The sequence below is a fragment of the Polypterus senegalus genome, chromosome 8 (genome assembly GCF_016835505.1).
Source record: "Polypterus senegalus isolate Bchr_013 chromosome 8, ASM1683550v1, whole genome shotgun sequence".
NCBI lineage: Eukaryota > Metazoa > Chordata > Cladistia > Polypteriformes > Polypteridae > Polypterus > Polypterus senegalus.
This window is the reverse complement of record NC_053161.1, coordinates 13,840,916-13,866,636: the sequence shown is the minus strand read 5'-3', so window position 1 is coordinate 13,866,636 and position 25,721 is coordinate 13,840,916. Positions and strand designations below refer to the sequence as shown.

The 25,721-nt window shown below is 37.8% G+C and overlaps 1 protein-coding gene across 5 annotated transcripts in view; it reads left to right on the top strand.

Moving 5' to 3' along the window:
* prmt8b (protein arginine methyltransferase 8b) overlaps nt 1–25,721 on the top strand; it is a 228,080-nt gene that overhangs the window by 120,059 nt on the left and 82,300 nt on the right. For all 5 annotated transcript variants that reach the window (XM_039760764.1, XM_039760763.1, XM_039760765.1 and 2 more), the window contains one exon: nt 2,090–2,153. In XM_039760764.1, coding sequence (XP_039616698.1) covers nt 2,090–2,153 — 64 coding nt within the window. The remainder of the gene's footprint in view (nt 1–2,089; nt 2,154–25,721) is intronic.

Here is a 25,721-nt window from a genome sequence, read left to right as displayed (position 1 = left end):
CCAAAGCCGGCCCCTTTGATGACATCAGCTCCTCTCAAGACCTCTAAAGCCTCCATCTTAGGCTACTATAGCAGTTCTGTTTTGGACTCTGTGAGATGCACATCGATTGTTTGATAAAGGAAACCCTTTTTTTTGCAGCTGGGAAAAACAATATACGGGTGGCTGCCCCAAACCTTTATAATGTCTTGGACTCGTTTTTATGACAATATATATATATATATATCTACCCTCTTTAATAAAACCCCTGTGTGTGTCCAGGTGTCTGTGTGTGTGTGTCTTCTGGTGAAGTGCGCATGCGCAGGGCCACACGGCACGTGTTCAGTCTCTTCCTGTGCATTCCCTGTGTGTGCAGAGAGAGAGAGAGAGAGACACACACAGGTGTGTGCGCGCGAGAGACAGATAGACAAACACGCAGGCCCACGCGAGAGACAGACACGCACGCACGCACACACATGCACACGGACGCAGGCAGGCCTGCGCAAGAGACACGGACGCAGTCAGGCCCGCGCGAGAGACACGCACGCAGGCCCGCGCGAGAGACACATTCATTCACCCACGCACACACACACACACGCACGCAGGCCCGCGAGAGAGAGACACACACACACACACAGGCGCACGCGTGCATTATTGCAATGTTACTTTTCTTGGTTGTTTATTAAATTACAGATTTTTCAAATGTTCATTTTTTTCCCTGTGCTTAAAACTCATTAAAAAAGTGTTTTTAGCGAGCGGGTCGTAAGGGTATAGCACGAACTCTTGCAGTGTTAGTTTTCTCTGTTGTTCAAGGTTTTCTTAGTGTTATTCAATGCTTTTTACATTTAGTTTACTATTATGCTGTGCATTCAATGGTGTAATTAACTATATTTGTGCTTAAAATCTTAAAAAATATATATTTACATACAGTTCATACGGTCTGGAGTGGATTAATTGTATTTACATACAATCCTATGGGGGAAATTACTTCGGTTGCACCGAGGTTCGACTGTATTACTGTCAGACAAAATTACAGGCATTTTACAGAAATACAAACCAGTATTACTGAGAGAGAAAATTAAAGGCACACAATACAGTGATGCATTATACAGCCACATACAAGGTCCCTTGCCATTTAATATAGACTGTTCCTACTAATGTTTATGTACTACTGTTCTAGTGCCCGTTATTGTAACGGGCTTAATGTCTAGTATATATATATATATATATATATATATATATATATATATATATATATATATATAGTATATATATATTACATTCTTAATTCTGAATTGCAATCTGATTATTTAGGTGGTTACCTACCAGGTAATGCTTGTGGTTGGTTGGCCAGTCTGCAAACATCCGCCATGTCCTCTCAATTGCAAGAAGCACTTCATAAATATGTCATCCATTCATTCATCCATCCATCCATTATCCAACCCACTATATCCTAACACAGGGTCACAGGGTTCTGCTGGAGCAGGAACATACCCCGGGGAGGGCGCCAGCCCACCGCAGGGCAATATGTGATACAGTATCTACCAAATCATACAAAGAGAACACAACACTGTACGCACTATGTATGCACTTTTGCATCAAATAAGCGAACCAGCAACAGTGGCTTCAATTCAGGTGCTGACATCCGAGGTTCAATTCCCGTAAGGGGATACAAAAGTGTGTACACCTGACGAGCCCCAATATATGTATTCTTTGTATTATTTGGCAGATACTGTATCAGATATATACACGCACACATACTTCTTTACACACACATCATTTTTCTTTTAGCATTTACAATGGTTGGTGGGTACCAGACTTTCAAAATGTGCTCAGAGCCAGATAATGATACAGAAATAACCAGTAGTCATCTTCTTTATGTGTAGTGTATTAAAGGTGTCTTATATAAGCTGAGATTTGCTTTGAATAAGCGGAGAAATGTTGTACTGTACAATATAAGAGGACAAAAGTCCAGTCTTTTTGAAAAGGGTATATTTTAAACATTGTTATTGTGCATGGAAATAATAATAATAATAATAATAATAATAATAATAATAATAATAATATAGCAGCAGAAACTGCTATTGATTTCTGTCTCAATATTTTTTTGCAGATTGAGTGCTCAAGTATTTCAGACTATTCAGAAAAAATCATCAAAGCGAATCATCTGGATAACAGTAAGAGTTTTGCTTTAATTAGCAATCTCCTTATTCTCAGTACATAATGGTTAGATAATTGGAATACAATTAGCATGTCCTTTTTTCTTTGATACCCTCCATTTTCTGAAAAGATATAAAAAAGAATATTGTGTCTGTCATCCTGCTTACTGCAAAGTGAAAGACTGGGTATGAAAATGGGAAAGAACATCTTTGAGTCTGAAAGTGAAGACTAACAAAGACTAATAAACAATTGTTTTTTTAATACAAGGGACTGATGAATAACTGTCGCCTGAAGTCCACAGATGTTTTTGAAAGCCAGTTTCTGACGGAAATTAAGTTATGACCCTGCTATAGTTTTCTAGACAGCGACCTACTTTAATTTTTCACATTTTCCTTGTGTGGTGTTTTTTTTCTTAAGATAATGAGGATTCTGTACAATTACAGTTTAGCAGTCAGAGAAAAAAAATAAGTTCACACGTTGCATTTAGGTGTGAGCAATATTTAAATGAGCTAATGGCAACCACATTTAAAGCAAAATAAAATTTAATCATTTTCACTCAAAAATGTATACAAGGCAAAGATTACTAGGCAACTCATAGTACTGCCATATATAATGTAACTATAATTATTATTAAGATATAGCAGAACAAAAGTTAAACTAGAAGAAAACTATGACTTTATTACTAAACCAATAGAAGAAAATGGTAAGTGCATTAATTTTGAATCAAAATGCAAACATAACAAACTGTGACCAAAGTACTTACTGCAACTTAATGGTACATAACAAAAGAGAACAGTGAGTGACCGCCATTCAGCCCAAGCATGCTGTTGTGTAATTGAGCCAAGAAAGAGCAAGGCAGAAACCTGCTCTGCACAAAAAGCCATTTTTATCAGAGGACTCTCATACAAACAAAGTGGTAATGTAGAGTCACCGTTACTCCAATTCATGCATCTTTTAAAAAAACAGAGATATCTTAAGGAAATCTCCAAGCACACAGCAAATATGGCAACTTCATGTAGATAGTGATGTAGCCAGGAGTGTGACTGAACAGGTAAGGCAGCAGTGCTACCCAAAAATCCAAGTCACCCATATCACTGATATAAATAAATATTTAAAAAATTTTTTAGTAACATCGTGGATGCCTTCCAACATTATAACAAGCACTAACTTAATGAGTTCATGGTACGTAGTGTTTTTAGTGTTTTTTTATTTGCTTTGCTTTACAACCACATAAACACTTAGAGAAATATGCAGCTAGTGTAGAAGATTCTGATGCCAAAACATTAAGCTCTGGTATCTCTTGTAGATAAGTGCTGTAATGAATTCTGGTAGACCTGATGTTGAGTAATCTGTGCTGTTTGCGACGTAGGAGATTTAAAGTAGGATGGGTGGGGGGCAAAAGGTCAAATAATATTTGATGGCCTTACATTTCAGTTTGGAAAAGTAACATAAATGGACAGTAGGGACATGGCAACCAGTGATTTTACAACTATGGATTACTACTATCTTTTGGCAGAGGAATACAAAAACACTACATCAGTGGTTCTCAGGTTCAGTCCTGGGCTACCACAGTGGCTGCAGGTTTACATTCCAATCACTTTCACAAATTGTTAAGTCACTTCTATGTCTGCTTGATCTAATTGTTTAATTAGCTGGCATTTTTTCTTCATTTTTACAATGTATACATTTTGTCATACATTTAAACACTTAACTTTTTTTTTCCTTTTAATTCATTCTGTTCTGTAAAGTTTCCTGTCTTATTTGTACCCAAATACTGAGAGAGGAGCAATACAGACATACAGTAGGTGCAACTTGTACTGAATGCTAAAGGCAGCCGCTTCTGCGGTGTCCTGTTCATTTGTATGCTGATTAGTAAGAAAAGACGTCAATCTGGGGGTCCCGAGTTCACTTCTGCAGTCCACTGTACTCAGTGCAGGATTTGCGTATAAGCTACACAAGCTATAGCTTAGGGCCCCCACCTTCTTGGGGGCCCCCAAAACAAATCATATTTGGCACTTACATAGAATATCTGGACTTATAAAGGGCCCCATGTCTCACACCTTAGGGCCTTATCAAGTCTAAATCCGGCCCTGACTGTACTGCATGTGTTCATCCCAAGCAACTTCTATTTTTAACTGCATTGCCTTCATTAAGCAAAATTTTATTTCCCACTTTCTGCCTTTTTATGTAAAAATTAAAATTACAAAATGGGTGTTTAAAAATTGGGTTAGACTGTAATAAGCATTTGTGTTTGTTACACTGCAGTGTATAATTTTTCTTTTCTTTTCTTTTGCTTTTTAAGATTTTGCTCTTTCTCTGTGTTCTGGTTATTTCAGCAGCGCAGTGCAGTACTCATCACGTATTGTCAGTATTTTGATATGTTGTATATAAGTTGATAAATATTTTGTATATCTTTATTTGTAGAATTAGCATGTTACTTACTGTATTATAATGTTTAAAGAGCAAGGAAAATGAAAAGACCAGTTTTTTTTTTTTTTCTCTACCCCCAAAACCTCAGGAATGCTGTTTTTACAACTAAATGTCTGGCTACCGGTGAGACAGAGGGTTAGTTTTATTGCTTAGTGACTTGCATTTCCTTTTTTTTGGTTGTTTGTTTGAAGGATGCTAACAAGAAACAAAATTACTAGAGCTGGGGGGGATGTTTCTGAGCTATTCCACTAGTGAATGGCCCAAGACGTTGTGTGTTTGACAATAAAGAGAGAGGCTTGCAAAGGCAGACTCTCTCTCTCTGCCATGTTGCATCCTGACGAAAGCAGACCAAATGATGACCTGAAATAAGCAGGCTGCCTGGCCTAGTGCACATGATGAGCTGACCAGGAAGAATCAAATGCAACAATAAACTATCATGCCACCCAAAATGACACATCTAGCATTATCAGGTTGTATGGTCTTAGTTTACAAAGTCATATTCTATGTGCTTGTATGACACTAGTTATAATAAAAAGTAATACCTATAATACATAGTTAAAAGTTTAGCTCTTTCTACTGCCTGGTTTTTCACTCTGTCTAATTGCCTGAGGTTATCAGTTAAGAAGGGAAGGGGGTGGAAGTGCTGAAGTGAAGTAGTGTATCTGATCACAGATTTTTAATTGTATGGGATATGAGGCATTTTGGTTGAGTCTACACACTAAAGAATATAAAGGGGAAACTAGGGTCACCTTAGGACCCTACATGACAAAACAGAATGCAATTAAGGGAACAGATTCCACAGAAAAAGATTAATTCAAAATATGTTGGAAAAAAGTTAAGCCTGTAAAGATATGGCAAAAAAACAGTTCTGAACTTCTTTTACACGGAAGTATCACAGTAGCACATTTTTCTTAATACATAAGAGAAGAAAAAAAAAAAAAGAAAAGGCTAGCTAATTGAACAATGAGATTGTAGTTTTGTGGATTTCAAATGTTATATTTTTATTTTTTGCCCACACAAACAAAGATGAAATTAATTCTACACACAGTTAACATCAAAGTGTCTTCTCTTCCTGAATTGTATTACCTTAAAACAAATACTTTGCTCAGATGGACAGGATGAACTTAACACTAAAGGAGGCAGGACATCAAAGCATCCTGTTTTACTGAATTATACCAGTAATCAATCACGATACTATGTGAGTAAACCAAGCAGAAGCCAGAAAATGGCTAGGATGCCTTGTCTGTGTAGATTACATTATAACCTACAAACAGATGGGTGCCCCTAGCAACAGGAATTGCCAAACTGGTTTACATCTTGAGAAAGGAAAGAATTCGGACACACTTAAAAGATCAAAAACTTTATGCAAAGGCATTCATCATATGGACAGCCAGCCAATCAAATGTGCGCAACATCACATGTTCCAAAATCCCACGTGGAATTTTAAAATGAAATATGTCTTGTCTGATGAACCAAAAAGACAGCAATGGCAGAAGAAGAAACGGCGACAACGAAAGGGCAACATCAGGAGAGGGTGAGAGACGTGCAACCGTTTACTGATCATCAACAAAAGCATCTCATGAACAGTATCGAGTGCTAGATTAGAAGCTAACCAAGGACATTCATCTTTGACCATTTACTTATGTTTTTTCTAAAGACTATATATCCAGACGTTGCTGTCTACATTTTCTTTTATGCTATCTTCATCTGGTATTATTGTTCTTTAATAAAGTTGCTTTTTACTTTCTATACTTTGCCTTTATATCTAGAGTAATTGAAGTAATAAGGTAAATATTTAGAGAAGTAAGGAAGTGCCATTTGATCCAAACTGCCATGTTTTGTCAGGCTGAGGATGAACACTCCTTCTATAGTAACCAGTGCATTAAAGTAAGACATCACTGGTTGATAAATAGCCTATAGCCAAGTGTATTTTGAGCTTTTGTATGTTTAAACATATTTTTGCAGACCAAAGTAACATTTAGGTCTGAGATATATCTAAGAAATTGTATATTTTTCATGCTAAAGATGAGTAAGTCTCTTTAAGTGCTAGGAAGTGGCTTGTCATTCTATGGCACATATATGGTTAAAGTGCTAGGGAAGTGGCGGGCTGTGTATACGTTATTCATAACGACACTTTTGTGGTTAGAGTCTGTGTGTATGTGTGTGTGTACAAAAGTAGACCAATCCGGTAATGAACTCGAGTAAGTCGAGGGTAATACCACAATAATATAGAACCATTCATTTGGGTTGGACTGGTTGGAACAAAAACTGCAGCCACAGTTTTACCTCAGGACTGAAATTGAGACCCCCTGCTGTAAAGCATGTCCATAGAGTTTCTGATCTGTTAAACACTGTGAATACAATACAAAATGCTCCAATTGACAGAGAAATTAAACAAAATACTCACTGTAGAATGTTTTTCTGCAGGTAGATTCACGACTTCTGCAATATTGCTGTGCTTTATTCATAGCAATGATGTAGTCCATCGAACTGAGCATACAATGTAGAGATAATGTGAACAGAGCAAATGTTCTGGCAAATTATGTTGCACTTTCACTACTGACTAAAATTGCTGATCTAGGCACACTTGATGATTTGTTAATCCCTTACCTCTTCGACCTGATCCCCCCACTGTCCATCTTCATTCAAGAGAGCAACATATTTTGGACAATACAAAACTCATTCATTTTTCTAAACTCACTTTTTCCTATTTTGGGGAATTAGGATAAGAGATGAATCTGCAATAGAAGTCCACCATAAACACAACCACACCATATTTAGATTTGCTATTTAAATTGAAAAAGTGTAGAGGGCATCACACCCTCTGAAGGAAACTCAAGAATACACAGTGAGTCCATGCAAACTACACACAAAGGTACACCTAAAGACAGTGCAGTGTAATATTCTGCCCTGCCAAAGATACACCAATGGTAGCAAACAAGTCAGTGTGATCAGTGTGGTAGTGTGATCAGTGTGGGGCATTGGTTGTACATTACTTGTACATTGTCCCAGTTAAATGTATGTCCTGTTGATTTAGTATGCGTATAGATCAGTGATCGTGAGTCCTTTATTCTGATGGCGTTGCGATGTTCCTGTATACGTGTTGTGATTCCCACTGGGCAAGAACTGCATGGAATGCTATAAACTGTGTTTTGTGTTTCTGCTGTCGATTTCTTGTTTTTAGCATTAAAGAGGACCGTGCGCAGATTGTTCACTGGTCTGTGTGCTATTCTGACGCCTGACTTGGCCAGGATGTGTGTTCCACCTTCAGACACCTTGTGGTGATAAGGAAGTGAGTGCCAGGTTGGGTGGGGGTTATGATTCGAGTCAATTGTTTGCTGAGTTGTTTGGCATTTTCGTTGTAAGCTTCGATTAATGAATGTTTTTGAGTATCCGTTTGAAGTAAAAAGACGGAAGAGATAACATATTTCATTCATTTAATGAGATATTGGGTGGTTGCTGGCAAAGTGTAATATCTTGTCTGCATAGCATTCCTTACGGTAAACACTTGTGGTCAGGGTGACGTCATTATTTCTTCCATTATTCCACTTATTTCTATGGTGAATTGGATTGCAGGGAATATTGTGTTGATGTGGTTGTAGAACTCATTCAGTTGGTCATTTTTTAGTATGCCGAATGTGTCGTCTATGTAGCATATCCAAATTTTGTGTGTGAACTGGGATAGAGCCACATTTTCAAAACGCTGCACTACCAGTTCCGCTAGAAGTCCTTATAACGGCAATCCCATTGGCATGCCTTCTTTTTGAATGTAGTATTTGCCTTTGAAATGAAAGTGAGTTTTTTGGCAAAGTGATATTAAGTGCATTATGTCTTTAGTGGACAGTTTGGTTCTTGTCTCTATGGTGAGGTCACTTGCCAGTCTCATTAATAGTGTTTCTGTGGCCAGATGAATCGGAATCATGGTATATAGCAGTGGTTCTCAAACTGTGGGGCAGGCCCCCCAGGGGGGCGCGAAGTAACAAAAAGGGGGGCGCAAAGATGTGAAAAAAAGAAAACAAGAATCGAAAATATGAAAACTACATCTATTGAAACCAAAGCAAATTAACTTAAACTACCTTCTGATACTAGAAAAATAAATATTGAGTTAGATAAATGTAGATGAAAGTTAAGTAGGTATAATAAAATATGCATCTATGATATATCATTAATTAAAAAAGAACAAATTGGTATTAGTGGGCTCCTTTCAAAAAAAAAAGGGGGGCGCGATTAAAACTGTTGTGAAAAGGCGGGTTTCAAATACATAAAGGTTGAGAAACACGGGTATATAGCGGCACGACGTCAAACGAGACCATGACCTCGTCCTTGGCGATGGATACATCTTTCAAGCGTTGTAATGCCAACTTGGTGCAGTTCACAGAATATTCTGAGTCATAAGTTAAATGTTTGAGTAACTGGAAAAGTATTTTTGACAATTGGTCTGAATTTCAGTGGTGTTTTATGTATTTTTAGGAGTCCGCAAAATTCAGGGCAGTTAGCATCGTTGGATTTCATTTTGTAATAATTCTGTGCACCCAGGCGGTTGTTATTTCGGAGTTTGGTCAGAGTAGTGTTTATTCTATTAAGCGTGGTTTTAGTTGGGTCATTATTCAGCTGTTGATGTGTTGGTGTCAGAAAGCATTTCTTCCATAGCTGTGGTGTATTGTTCCTTGTCTAATATGACAGTTGCGTCTCCTTTGTCGGCTGATGTGATATTCATCTGGCCACAGAAACACTATTAATGAGACTGGCAAGTGACCCCACCATAGAGACAAGAACCAAACTGTCCACTAAAGACATAATGCACCTAATATCACTTTGTCAAAATACTACATTCAAAAAAAAGGCAAGCCAATGGGATTCCCGTTATAAGGACTTCTAGCGGAACTGGTAGTGCAGCGTTTTGAAAATGTGGCTCTATCCCAGTTCACACACAAAATTTGGATATGCTACATAGACGACACATTCGGCATACTAAAAAATGACCAGCTGAATGAGTTCTACAACCACATCAACACAATATTCCCTGCAATCCAATTCACAATGGAAAAAGAAATGAACCCACACATCAGCTTCCTGGACATCTACATTGAAAGAAATAATGACGTCACCCTGACCACAAGTGTTTACCGTAAGGAATGCTATGCAGACAAGATATTACACTTCGCCAGCAACCACCCAGTATCTCATAAACGGAGTTGTGTTAAAACTCTATTCAGAAGAGTCCACACCCATTGTAATACGAAGGAGACAAAAATGAATGAAAGACACTATCTCTTCCGTCTTTTTACTTCAAACGGATACTCAAAAACATTCATTAATCGAAGCTTACAACAAAAATGCCAAAAAACTCAGCAAACAATCGACTTGAACCAGAACCCCCACCTCACTTGGTACTCACTTCCTTATCACCACAAGGTGTCTGAAGGTGCAACATGCATCCTGGCCAAGTTAGGTGTCAGAATAGCACACAAACCCACGAACAATCTGCGCATGGTCCTCTTTAATGCTAAAAACAAGAAATCAACAGCAGAAACACAAAACACAGTTTATAGCATTCCATCCAGTTCGTGCTCAGCGGAATACATTGGACCAACTTCAAAAAGAATCACAACACGTACACAGGAACATCACAACGGCGTCAGAAGAAAGGACTCAAGATCACTGATCTATATGCATACTAAATCAACAGGACATACATTTAACTGGGACAATATACAAGTAAGATTTAAGGCCAGTACTAAATGTGCCAGAGAGCTGGCCGAATCCTGGTTATCAAATGAGAACGCCATCAACAGACACTTGGACATAAATCCAGCATATGCAAATTTAAGAAGAACATGTTCATAATAAATAAAACTTTACAACCAAAGCCCCCCATCACACTGAGCCCCAACCCCCATCTCCCCGCCCCCCACGTAAGTTTTGCTATATATAGCCTTTGATTCTTGTAAGTCTAAGAATTACAATATATATATATATATATATATATATATATATATATATATATATATATATATATATATATATATATTACACTATGATAAGTGTTGGTTAAAGGTAGGTAAAGTGCTAGGTGAGGTGTAATTAGTCAATCTGATTTATTTTCAGGTGGATAATAATTGCACTTTCAGACTATTAATAACTAAATTCTGAATAATTCAAAAACTAGAAAAGTTCTATACATTGTATTTATTTGACTTGAGTTGTACTAAAATCACCCTTTAAATAACAAGCAGCATTTTTTGAAATTCTAACTAAAGAATGTTGAACATAACTACAGTGCTTTCTTATATGCAGTGTGGATGTAAAGGTCTTATTTCAAGCTGTCACACTCATTAGTTGCTTTGAAACCATAGATTGCTGAGGCACTCACCAGCCTTGGCCGCATATTCCCTGTCGAACTGACTTTTATCCATAACTCACTTGCCACGTTTTATCTTCTTGCTGTTCTGATTAGGTTTTGCTGCCTTCCTTGAACTCACAGTGATATGTCTATTGGCACCCTTTTAACTTTTAGTTGTTGCTAGAAGTGGATTAGAAGCTATCCAAGATGCAATAGAACTCTGTCTGACACCTCATTTAGAGAAACTATGGTTTTCTTCTCATATACTGACACTTGGGCACTGACTGCCAAAATAATAAACAAAGAAAGCATTGTTTTAGTAGTGAGAGGCTGTGTGCTCTGAAAGCTACACAGCAGTGATAGTTACACAATCAGATAACAGTTACTTTCAATTACTGTCATATGGTGGTCTTCTAATTGACTCATTTTACCTGCCAGCTCTTTATAATGTTTTTTAGTATAAAAGCAGCTACTTAGATTGAATGTGTTTAGAAAAACTGTAAGTTGTTAAATTCTTATCCTTAATTAGAATCCAATTGGTGGGATATTTACATATTTCCTTTGCATTCTGATGAGCTTCCTCCAAGGTTTCTTTCCATAGACATAGTTTTGGACTTTTCGTCAAGTCTAGTGCGTAAAGGTTGACCCTTTCCTTTTGATCATTGCTACGGGTCTAGGTGCTCAGAGCTCTCACAATCTGGGTCCTGACTATGCAAACATTCTGTTACAATGTGTTTATTTACATTTTCACTTTCTTCTTATCATTAGCACTACCCCTACATACATTGCTCAGACCAGAAGACATTTAGTTTGTCTTTCTCTTTCCTGATGGACTACTGAAATACTAGAACCCCTAGTTATTTTCACCTTCTGCAACTGCAGTCTGCAGGTTTCATCCAGAGCCTAGCAGTTACTAATATGTGCCAAGTAAACGCTGATATAATCCGGCACAGCAGGCTAATCTGAAGATGTAGATTTCTATTACATATGAATATCTAACTGGAGATGGTGGATTAATAAAACTTATGAACAAATCTAAAGATTTCACTAGAAGACGTTTGACCAGCCCTGATAAGAAATTTCTAATCAGCTTGTTTTCCTAGTGTATTATCATGAGATTTGTGAAATTTATTAGTTCATTACAGATTGGCCTGCTCTCATACCATAAGCTTAAGACAAACAGACCATAACACCTAAGTACACAAGAGAGTCAATTCAAGATGACGTTAGAAGCTAAGAATTGCAGGTTTTACCTTCTGAAAAAGGAATAAATTACAGGCACCATCTGCTTCTACCAGTTCGGTAGTGGAAGCAAAAGATCTCAAGGTATCTGAACAGAACTCCTAGGAGAGTTATCACAGAGTTTTTCAGGCTGTCTTAGTTCAGTGATGCATATTTCTATGTGGCACAGCCCTTGACATTTGCTAGAAATAATAAATATTAATATCATTTCCTTGTTAACTGAGAGGGTGTTCACTATTTGAAATTTAGACCTGTATGCTGTGCCAATATGAAATGCACATTAAAGAAAAGATGTAATTCCAGAACTATTACTTTAAAATAGATGAAACTGACAGCAGAAGTAATTCCTAGCTCTTGATTTTGCCATTATGAAATCAGTCCTTGGAGAAAGTTAAGAACAAATCTGCATATTAAAAATTTGACCTGGATTCCAAAAGCCTGATACAAACAATACAAATAGGAATGAGAATGCAAGAAAAAGTGATGAGACATTCAAAGGCCACATCAATCACACCCGAACCTTATCCATGTAAGCTCTAATTATGAGTGGTGTCTGCACAGCTTGTCACTCCTCAGTACTCCACAAAGGGATTAAGCAGTTTTAGAATGAAGAACACACAGGTGTTCCCAAATATAGCAAAAATTGAGAGGTTCAACACCCTGGTCCCTGAGAATAACGTAGACACATGAAGACTGATATGCCTTGGCTAATGCCAACCACAAATATTTTACCAACTGTGAGGTCCTCTGTTAGGGTTGTCACATACATGCGCATTGGAGGCAGCTAAAGGGCCTGAATGAGAGTAATTCCATACCAGACCAGGGGTGGCAGAGTGCACTAGCTCTTTCTCTCACTTCTCTGCAGACCAGTTACAGGAAATCCCGCCTAGCTCTGAAAATGTCACTTCTGGTTCTGGCATCAATAATGCTACTTCTGGTGCCAGCCCCACTGATGATGTCACTTCCTCTGCTCTCCTTTAAAGCCACCATCTTTGTGCTATTGAGTCAGTTCTATTGTGGACTCCAGTCTGTACACATCTGTACATTATTAATATCCATTTTACAGCCAGGAACAATATATGGGTGGCTACCCCAAACTTTTTTGTGGCTCTTTTTGTCTTATATAAGGCAGGGTCTATCAGCTTACCAACCCTGTGAGAAAGAAAGTGCAGTTCTCTGCACAGTAGATGCCCTATATATACTTCATTACTTCAATCACTTAAGATATGTAGACAAAGTATAGAAGTTTAAAAGCAAAACAGGATTGATAATAGTGAATAATTGAACAGAAATAAATGATAGAAAATTGTGATAAATTCTAAAATATGGATATAAAGGCCTAACAAAGAACACTTAAATAATAATTTCCATAAAGATAAAGATAACATCTGTGTCAAAGGGGAAGTTGACTTTTTGGTTGGGCTTCTCTGTAGTTGGTCTGATGCATGGACAGAGTCTTCAACATTTAGGTGAACGGAGTTTCTGATGAAATGAAGTCTTTCTCTCACTGATGTCTCTGTTGGCTCCAGGTCCATTCTTTATGTCAAAAGACACACATATGGTTCTAGATCTTGTGACATTATGTATAGATAATTGGCTGGCTATTCTGGTGATGGACAGCTCTGCATAAGAGCTTTGATCATGAAAGTATGTAGAAAACACTTTTTCTTGTCAAGGGTGCTATCTGCTGTATCTCTTGTTACCTCTTGGGAAAAAAAACAGGTAATCCTGTTTAATATCTGAGATATGGGCAATACTAAAGTCTATAGATAACATAAAAAGGAAATATACAAAGTACACAGGGTTAAAGCAAAAACAGAATGCATTGTCAATATGTCTCTCACAGCATTGCTCTTCACAGTTTTACAGCAGTGCTTTGTGTCCAGACAGTTCATTCACAACTGAGCACAAACTTCTCACTGAAGTACATTGCATCTTGCTATTGACTGCAGTCCAAAAACAAATATTATTAGCTTCATAAGCCCTAGGTACACAAGAAAGCCAATTCAAGATAATGATAGAACTTGTGAATTATGTGTGTCTTACCTTCTGAAAAGTGACTGAAATACAGACTGTATCTGCTACTGCCAGTATCTCAAGATATTAGAACAGAAGCACAATGATGATTATCACACAGGTTTTGATGCTTTCTTAATTCAGTGATTCATGTTTCTTTGAGTGTAGAAATATAAATAAATATGAATTCTTTGTTAACAGAGAGGGTGTTGTCTATTTTTGGAAAACTTTCTTCAGAATCAGAATTCACTTTATTGGCCAGGTACACTAATGTGTACTAGGAATTAGTCTTGATCGCATTGGTGCAACATACAAGGACAACACAGAATACAAAAAATCTAGCAGATTTCTGTTCTAGTTTTTGATGCCCCCTTAAAGAAGAGATTTAACTTCATATCCTTTACTTTACCATAGATTCAGCTGACAGCAAGGTCCTTATTTTGCTATTATGAAATCACCCCTCAGATTCTGAAAACCTCATAGAAATAACAATACAAGTAGGAAGCAGAATGCAAGAAAGAAATGAGGAGAGACACAAATGAAGACCATTAACCTCAGTTTTAGATTCTGTGGAATGTATCTTCTGTTTCTGGTCAGGATGGGTTTATTAAGAATGAACAATATTCCCTGGATAGTTGGGTTGTTCAGCTTTACTGAACCTCACCTCATCGGGTAGATAGGCTTTATTATCCCGGCTTGAAATTTGTTTGTAACAGAAAAGTAGAAAATATAAGGCACTGTTACAGAGATACAAGAAAATAAGCCAAGACACAACAACTGACAGCCAGTGTTGTCAAAAGTACACTCAAGATTAGTACAAAGAAGAATAATTAGAAAAATAAATCAGAATTCAGCAGCATCTCTACAAGTGTCAGAATGTTAAATGTTGCAAATAAAACAGCTTTTAAAAGCTGATGCTCTTTACCCTTGGGAACCTAAATTTGCAGCCTGGTGGCAGCAACTTAAATTTAGGAGACAGAGGTTGGTTACTGTCTGAAAAAAATGAGCCGACTTTCTTTCTGACCTGTTTGAAATAAAGCTCAGTGACAGAGGTCTGCTCCAAACCAGACATTTTACTGCTGATTTTTAAAACTGTTTACATTAAAGGTCGCCACAAATAAAAGCAAATCTAACAACAGAATTAATGAATGACTTATACAAAAATAGTATTGTTATGCTATGGTTTTGTCCTCTTACATTTCCTAAGAAAGATAGTTGTGTCTGCACCTTCTTACAAATTTCTTTTGTGTTGAAATCAAAAGTTAACCTGTTATCAAGGATTGTTCCATATTTGAAGTGCTTCAGACCTCCCCTTTCATTGGTGTTGAGAGAGTGTGAGGAAGAGAGCACCTAAAGTCTACAGCCCTATTCTTTATCTTAGAGATTTTAGTTGTGAAAAGGAATGATCACACAACTGAACAAACTCATCAACAACAGGCTGCCCTCTTTGTCTTGTAATGACAGTCGGCGGCAAATATCAGAATACGTCTGTCCTTGTGTGAACTCCTACAGTCATTTGTGTATAAACAGAAAAGAAGAAGAAACACACAGAGGTTAAGATTCACAGAGAAACACCATCAACAGCCACTCTTTGTTTTATAATTAAAAAGTCCAGAATCCACCCCACCAGGTTAGGGTTGAAACAGAATTGATTGATCTGTTTGTCAACTAAAAAATATCTAACTAATCAGGGCCCATACATGAAGTAAAAAACAAATCATTACAAACTAAATCAATTATATCATTATACCGTACCTTTGATGGGAGGAAATCTAATGATGACTGCCTTTGTGGAACAAGGTATTGGTGAGTATTTTTGAATATCCTGTTGTCAATAAAATACCTTATTGTGAAAAACCCTTTAATGTGCCTTAGATGGAATGACACTATGTCCAGGGTTGGTTCCATTCTTGTACACAATCCTGCCAGATAGACACTGGCTCTCAGTGACCCGAAACTCAATAGGTAGGTAAGAACATGGATAGATGGATGGAAGTTTCATTGTGGGAGTTACTTTGGCACTCTATCCATCCATCCATCCATCCATCTTCTTCCGCTTATCCGGGGTCGGGTCGCGGGGGCAGCAGCTTAAGCAGAGAGGCCCAGACTTCCCTCTCCCCAGCCACTTCTTCCAGCTCTTCCGGGAGAATCCCAAGGTGTTCCCAGGCCAGCCGGGAGACATAGTCCCTCCAGCGTGTCATGGGTCTTCCCCGGGGCCTCCTCCCGGTTGGACGTGCCCGGAACACCTCGCCAGGGAGGCGTCCAGGAGACATCCTGATCAGATGCCCAAGCCACCTTATCCAACTCCTCTCGATGTGGAGGAGCAGCGGTTCTACTCTGAGTCCCTCCCGGATGACTGAGCTTCTCACCCTATCTTTAAGGGAAAGCCCAGACACCCTGCGGAGGAAACTCATTTCAGCCGCTTGTATTCGCGATCTTGTTCTTTTGGTCACTACCCGTAGCTCATGACCATAGGTGAGGGTAGGAATGTAGATCGACTGGTAAATTGAGAGCTGAGCCTTATGGCTCAGTTCCTTTTTCACCATGACAGACCGATGCAGAGCCTGCATCACTGCAGATGCCGCACCGATCCGCTTGTCGATCTCACGCTCAATTCTTCCCTCACTCGTGAACAAGACCCCGAGATACTTGAACTCCTCCACTTGGGGCAGGATCTCTCTCCCAACCCTGAGAGAACACTCCACCCTTTTCCGGCTGAGGACCATGCTCTCGGATTTGGAGGTGCTGATTCTCATCCCAGCCGCTTCACACTCAGCTTCCAGAGAGAGCTGAAGATCATGGCCTGATGAAGCATACAGGACAACATCATTTTCAAAAAAATACTTTGGCACTCCATAGTAATAAAGCAGAACACAGTGCATGTTAAAGAATTTTACATGATTTTATTTGATTTGATTGAGCCACTCAACTGTCCTATTATTTTGAGATTTCCTTGGCTGAACAAAAGAGATAATTGATTCATCAAATTGCAAAGAAGGCTATTTGCGTCCTGGAGTAATCTCTGTAGAATATCTTACTTACGGTACAAAAAGGCAATTTTTGAAAGCGGCCACTTTGAATCTAAACTGCCCCCAAATTATTACAGAGATTCTTGGGTTGCATTTTGTAAAAGAAATTCAGTATTGTTCTTCCTCATCTTCTTAAAAATGATGAGAGTCAATTATTGCATATCAGCCCTTTACCAAAGGGTTACTTATTTTTGTAATCTTTTTGTCAAGATTAAGGCAATAGAAAAATATAATATGAAGTATTTATATAATGGGTGCTTTTATCTTTTTATGTCTATAGCAGTTGTTCAATTTCATAAGGAAAAAAGAAAAAAACATACAGTATATTGATAAAAGCTTAATCGAAGTTATAACAAAGAAGCCGCTATACTTTGCTGTCAATTCTTATTCTGTTTTACAAGTCATACTAATTTAGAATTTTCCAGTGCTTACAACTTGATTTTTTTGGAAACAACCTGAAGAAAGCTTTTAATTCTGATATAGCGCGTGATGAATCATAGTGTGTGGTTTAACAAACGATGCAACACTATTTCAGGTCATAATAAATAATCACGTTCATGATCTCCTAGACATTTATGAAGAATAACAATTAGTTCTTAATGAATTTTAAATCAAAATAAAATCCCATTTAGCAAGTTATATAGGTCTAAGCCTAAAATGGAGTGAGCATATCAACTTCAGACAGAACCAAGAACTGAAACACCCCATTGTCATAAAGCAGCATTACTTGCCGCCCCACTAGGTCACGGCTATTTGTTCGTTGCCTAAATACATATGGTAAGGCTCATCAAAAATTGTAACCCATAAGTGGAAAAAATAGGAAAGTATCTGATTTATTGCCAGGTAATAAAGTTTAATAATACTAGTAGAAGGTTAATTAGTCAGGAACTAAGGGGAAAGCAACAGTGAAATTGAAATTGCTAGAACAAATTAAAGCAGATGATGCTGAATTGAATGTACTGTAGATAATACTGTACAGTTTAAAGTAATAAGGAAGTAGAAGACCACCAAATTGGAATCTGATATTAATTACTTTGTTCATTCTCCATGGCTGTGTGGGTTTCTCTGTAGAAAAGCAAGCCATTCTCTTTTCCTTATGAAAATATGGAACGTCTTAAAATAATTGCTGATACGAACTCTGGCTGTCAGCTCTGGCCTTCTGTTTGGTAATGGCAGAATAGTCACTGGCTCCCGTTGAAAAATATATGGAGGTTCAGATTATGAAGGGATGGAACATTTAGATCATTTCTCGATTTCTGTGCTTGCTTCTGGTATTTAGTAGTTCAACATATCATCACATTGCAAGACACGCATATATTCATGTAAAGGGAATTGAGGATGAGGCATCAGTTACCTTTACAAGATATCTTTGGACACGAGTAAGGACCACAGGCATTATAGGGAAGGCATACTGATAAGAAAAACAAACACTCTTACATTTATGTTTGTAGTATTCAGGCTTTTTAAAGACAACAGGATTTGGTCTTTGCTGTTGGTCTTGCATGGACACTTAATACAACTTCCCTTTGAAAGCAGTGCATTAATTTGACTATTTTGTAATGATTCTGCATTAAATGCATACATTCTAACACTCCTAGTAAGGGTCTCTGTAGCACAGAGCACAATGTGCCCTCAAAACAACTATATTGATATACCTGGCACTGCAGCTGCAGAAGGAACTTGGCCAGTTGTTCTTGATATTTGACAGCGTGGATGGTGACGAGGACTGCTATCATTCATCTACACATCAAAAACTGGAACTCATTTGTCACTTTTGTCAACCAATCTAACACTAATGCAAACCTTTCATAAGACCCTGGCAGAACGCTGCACACTAAACAATGCATGTGCAATACTTCCATATTGTACTTAAGTGTTTAAGAAATTATTACACTGTGGGGAAAAGAGGAAGTATAACGTGTAGTTAAGCAGACATTATAAGCAAAAAATGGAAAAGAGTAGAACAATAATGGCCAGTGCTCACCTCCACCACATGAGATACGTGTTGTCATCAAGTTTTAGGACGTCTTAACTTCTTCTTTTCCTGTTCCTTCTTAGCCATTATCTATATGAACATTTTAAAAATCTTTACTGCTTAATTGTTAATTTCCTATACCACGCTAGTAGTACATAGACTTATTCTGCTTAACTTGAAGAATAATAACCCACCATTTATATGTCAGTGTGTAACATGTTCTGTACTTTACTTGAAATTTGAAAAAAATAAATTTTCACTTAGGGGATCGGTTCAAAATCATTTTTAAATGTGGCAAGATTTAATTAATAAAATTTTATAATAAGCATTTATACTGGGGGAAATGGACATTTTCCTTTCTCTTTCTTTTTTTCTGATATTGTTTGTCCTCTTGGCTCTCCTCTCTTTCTCTCAGGTGGGGTTGAATTCTGTTTTGTTAGGTTTTGTCTCCTTTTGTTCCTGCTTTAATTTTTTAAAGTTTTCTGCTGTTTTTTTTTCTTCTTTTATTTCAAACTTGGCTACTAAGTAATTTGTTGTGTAAGTTCGAATAGATATTATGCAATGTTATTTTCTTCAGATAAAATAACTTTTTAAAAAAAAAATCATTACTACTCTTAGAATTTTGTATCATATTACTTTGTTCTTTAATTTAAACCACTTTCCTGCATGCTTCTTCCCCATTTTATCCTTCTCTTTCTTAATGTAGTACGTACATGTAACAATAATAATTCTATAAACCTGTAACATCATAATATCTCTCAAAAACACTTTAAAACATTTCTCCTAAATGTCTCTTTCTTTTTGGTGCTGTTTCCTTTTTTAAATACAGGGAAATATGTTATTTTAATGTTAAGGACTGCAGTGTATTTGGTTTACTTCCAACTTACAGCCCACTTTCTGTTTTTTTAGTATTTTTAAATGCTACTCCAGATGTCTGTTATATATTAAGAATTTTTGATAATTAGTAGCTATTGATATCTCAGCAGCTTATCAGTTCGGTTTTGTCGGAAGGAATCTGTGAGTTTCTGCTGTGATGCCATGTCTGGAATAAATAAAATCTCTTATGCTTCCTTGTTTCATTGTTGAAATCTGACCTAATGGTTATAAAGGCTTTATGGATGTCTATAGAGAGCACGGCTGTACCATAGAATGATTACCCATTGCTCATTTAACTAAGACCAGAGTCTCAAGCTATGGAACATTATATTCAGAAACACATAAAAAATTGATTTATTAAATCATCTAATATTCCATACAGAGCAGATTTTTCTGGTACAAAAAATTCCAGCTTAGGAACTTGTATCCATTAAATAGAGCATAAGTGTTACGAATTGCTACCTATTTGTTTTGTTGTTGCAGTGTTTACTATACTTAATAAATTGAACTTTTGAAGTGTTTACAACCTCATTCTCAACCGTGAGGGAGAGGACTGCAAAATAGCCTGGGCACTATGAATACAGAGTCATGACATATGGGCTGGCTAATGCACCAGCTGTTTTCCAGAGTTTTGTTAATGATGTATTTCAAGATATTTTGAGCATCTTTGTTGTGATGGGGTCTGTCTCAACAAATATTTGTTTGGCAAGAATTTGGCCTCAGGTCAAATCTATTTGATGACTCCTGCTCAAGGGAATTTATTGGGCTTGTCAGTGCAAGTCACCAGCTTGCCCCATTATTCTCTACAAAATTATTTATGTAGAGCCTCACAAGCTCTTTGCACTCTTTGGCTGTGTCAACGGCACCCGGGCACAGACAGGCAGACATCTTGTTTTGCACAACCACGACACGTTTATTTACAGTATTTACAATTAATTGATCACTCAGACCCAAACAGTCCTGGCCACAAATGCCTTTCTTCGGGCCGCCTCCACGCTCCTCTTGCTTCGTCCTACTTCCACCCGACTCCAGCCTCGAATGAATGGAGACGGCCCCTTTTATAGATGACCCGGATGAGCACCTGGTGTTCCCGGCATTCCTCCTCTGGCCACGCCCCAGCGTGGCGGAAGTGCCGGCTGTCCTCCTGGCTGCTCTCCGGGCGCCATCATAAATCTTCCCCCCAGCACTTCCTGGTGTGGCGGAAGTACTGGGTTAACAGGTCCCCAAGGCATTGGGGCCCCTACAGGGAAAGGCTTCCAAGCCCTTGACCCATGGCCCCCAAAGCAACCCGGAAGGCGAACCCCACGTGATCCAGACAGGGCTCTGACCCTCTTCCGGTCCCTCCTGGCGTCCCGGCCGGGTCATGGCCCCTGGCATCCCTGACAGCTGTTATTAGTACATATCTCTATAAATACACTAAATAAGAGTGCCGCCAAATGTATCCTTTTACAGGATCTCTGCATTCCCCTAGAAAATACTTCTAATAAATCTTGCAGTGTTACTGTGTCTTCCACTATGTGACAAGTGTCTTTTACTTATTATGAGGTTGTATAAAATTTTATAACCGGTGCCTAACCAAATCAGGCTCCAGCACTTGTAAAATCTTGGCTGATTCCTAAAAAAATGACTTTGAAAAAACATACTTACCTCATCTTATTTCAATTTTTTTTTTTTTTTTTATTAATTTTATTGCAATCCATACAAAGCAATCAAGATTTTACAAAAAGAAGAATTGAGTTAAGAACTGATCGATCCCCACCCTGAGAGAGAGAGCAAGCCAAACGGTGTAAAATTTAAGGCTTGTAAACATACCTAAATTAATAAATTCTCTGTGCTTTATGAACTTATTTTAAAATTTACTGATTAGATCCTGCCATGTTTTGAAAAAGTCTGTACAGATCCTCTAACTGAGTATTTGATTTTTCCAGTTTCAAATAGTATAACACATCGGTTTCCCACTGACTTAAAAGAGGAGAGTTTGGATTCTTCCAGTTTATCAGAATAAGTCTGCGTGCCAAAAGTGTAGTGAATGCAGTCACAATTTGTTTGTCTTTCTCCGCTTTAAACCCTCTGGAAGAACCCCAAACACAGCTGTTAATGGGTTAGGAGGGATTGTGAGTCCAAGGCTGTCTGAAGGTAATTAAAAATTTTGTCCAGAATAATTAATTTGGTGCAGGCCCAGAACATGTGACCTAGTGAGGCTGGGGCTTGGTTGCAACGTTCGCAGGTTGGATCATGCCCTGGAAACATTTTGGAGAGTTTTAGTTGAGACAGATGTGCTCGATATATAATTTTGAGTTGTATAATTGTATGCTTTGCATATGGAGCTTGAGTGAATTCTCTGCATTGCTACTTTCCACTCCTTTTCTGATATATTAATTGAGAGATCTTTTCCCAGTGTCCTCTTGGATCTTTGAAAGGAGGGATTGTAAAATGATTTTCTATATTGTAGAGATGGAGTCTAAGTCCTTGAGATTGAGCAATATTTTTTCCAGCATGGATGAGGGTGCAAGATGAGGAAAATCTGGAAGGTTCTGTTTAACAAAGTTCCTGATTTGAAGATAGTGAAAGAAATGTGTAGCTGGAATGTTAAATTTGGAATGTAATTGTTCATAGGATGCAAAGACGTTGTCTATATAAAGATCTCTAAGCAAGTTAATTCCAAATTTTTCCAGATATTAAAACTGCATATGTTTGTGAAGGTTGAAAGAGGTGGTTCTCTTGCAGGGGTGCCACAGATAGAAGCTTCTCCGTCTTAAAATGCTTTCTACATTGGTTCCAGATTCTAAGTGAGTGGAGCACAATTGGGTTATTAGTATATTGCCGATAACGTGTGTTTATTGGAGCACAGAGCAAGGAATACAAAGAAGTACTGCAGGATTTTACTTCTATTGCGGTCCATGCCTGTGTATGTTCTTCTATTTGTGTCCAGGTTCTTATCGCCTGTATATTTGCTGCCCAGTAATAAAACTGGAAGTTAGGTAGAGCCATGCCGCCTTCTGCCTTTTGTCTTTGTAGGGTCGCTCTTTTGATGCGTGGATGTTTTGAATTCCAAATAAATGAGGTTATTGTTGAATCTAATTGCTTAAAAATGATTTATTAATGTATATTGGATGTTTTGAAATAAAAAAAGGAGCTTAGGAAGAATATTCATCTTAACAGTGTTAATTCTTCCAGCTAGTGTGAGATGAAGGGTTGACCATCTATGCAAGTCTTGTTTAATTTTTTCCATGCAGACAGTGAAATTTTGTTGATAAGAGCTTTATGTTTACTTGTGATGTTTACCCTAGGTATTTAAACTGTTCTGCAATGATAAAAGGTAGGGTATCTAATCTAATATTATATGCTTGAGAATTCACTGGAAAGAGTACACTTTTATTCAGATTAATTCTGAGACCAGAGATCTTTTGAAATTCTGTGAGTGCTGCTAAGACTGCAGGCACAGAATTTTCTGGGTCCGATATATACAGTACCATATCATCTGCATATAATGAGATTTTCTGTTCCAGTCCTTCTCTGCTAATCCCCTTTATCTGATCAGTATTTCGACAATGTATTGCCAGTGGTTCAATGGCAATCGCAAACAGCAGCGGTGACAAGGGCATCCTTGTCTAGTGCCACGCTCTAGTTTAAAGTAGTCTGAGCAAATGTTGTTGATGCAAACTGAAGCTTCTGGGTTAGTATACAGTAATTTAATCCATGCACAAATGTTGGGCCAAACCCAAACTTCTCCAATGTAGTAAAAGGTATTTCCATTCAATCATGTCGAATGCTTTTTCTGCATCCAATGATAATAATATTTCTGGGGTGTTTGATTTAGTTGGTGAGTATATTACATTAAACAGGCGTCGAAGATTTGAAGATAAGTGTCGGCCCCTAATAAATCCAGTTTGGTCTTGTGATATTACCGAGGGGAGCACTTTCTCCATCCTTCTAGCTATGATTTTAGAGAGTATTTTAACGTTGTTATTCAGAAGTGAGATTGGTCTGTATGATGCACATTGTGATAAGTCCTTATTTTGTTTTGGAAAAACAGTGATTAGTGCTTGGCGAAAGGTTTGTGGAAGAGATTGGTTATCTCTGGCTTCTGTAAATGTTGCTAATAGGAGGGGGGCTAGCTGAGTGGAGAATTTCTTGTAAAATTCTGCAGGGTAGCCATCAGTGCCTGCTGCTTTCCCGCTTTGGTGTGACTTTATAGCATCTAGTAATTCTTCCGCACTAAAAGCGTCTATTTGTGGTATCTGTAATGTATCCAGAAATGCATTAGATTGTGTGTTGTCTTCTTTAAACTCAGTAGTATATAGGGATTTATAGTAGTCTCTGAAAGTGTGCATTATATTTTTGTGATGATTTTATCTCCGTTCGTGTTGGTGATTACCGAGATTGTGTTGCGCACTTCTTGCTTGTGAATTTGTTGAGCTAAAAGCTTATTAGCTTTCTCTCCATGTTCATAATAATGATGTCTGGATTTGTAGATTAGTTGTTCAGTTTCTTTAGTTGTCAAGAGGTTTAATTCTGAATGTAGAGCCTGCCTCCTCCTATGTAGAGTCTCGCTTGGTAGTCTGGCATGTTCTTTATCTATTTTAGTAATTTCGCTTTTTATCTCTGCTACTTTCTTGGCTTCGGATTTATTTCTGTGGGAAAGATATGAGAAAATCTGTCCTCTTAAGAAGGCCTTAAGAGTTTCCCAGAGTATTCACTCAGTCCCAGTCCTCTGACATACCCAGAAACAGAGTACGTCCAAAGCAAAACAAGCCCCAATGCAGCGGCGCTTTAGGGTTAAAAGATAGAGATATCCATTACCAATATAGTCTTTAAAAAAGAAGAAAAAAAAAGAGAATTTTGCACTTAAAATATATATATAGTCTTCAGCAATTTTAGTGCATTAAGAGGATACACCCAGATAATAAACCCGGGTGATGGTGTTAAAAATGTGTCCAGAATAAGCATAACAAGTCTTAATGCAGCAATAACAATGACAATAAACCAAGGGTAAGATATTGAACAGTCTCGTTTAGGGTAGAGATGAAATAATTAGAAAAAAAAAAAGGATAAAAGAAAAAGTAATTAAGCACAATAAAATATAAACATATAGCGCCCTAGTAATACTAAGTAATAATGAGAATATATGAGAATATATGCTGATAAAAACCCGTATTTTAAAACGAATAAATCAGACAGTAGATTATTAATCCTTGCTTTATCATTAACCGCCATGACTCAATATTATGTATCAGAATAGTCCCGGGATCAGCTTTCTTAGTTCCTTTTCTGCTTCTTCCTTGCTAGCGAAGACATAGAATTGACCCTGCCATTCCACTTTAAGTTTTGCCGGATGCAAGAGGCTGTATTTGACGCTGGCTTGCCGTAACTGCTGTTTAATGTTGTAGAAGGCTGCGCGTTTAGTAGCTGTTGCTGGAGAGAAGTCTGGGAAGATACGAATGTGGTTATTTTCATCTATAATATCTTCCTTGTTTCTGAGGAGTGCCATCACCTGTAGCTTTAATGATAATCGTTCAAAACGAACTATAAAAGATCTGGGTCTGGGTCTAACAGTGTTTGATCCGCGTACGCGGTAAGCCGCTGCTATCTCAGATTCTGCTTTAAAGTCGTCCCCGATTATTTTAGAAAAAAGTTCAGCTGCAAATTTCACAGGGTTTGAACTTTCTCGATT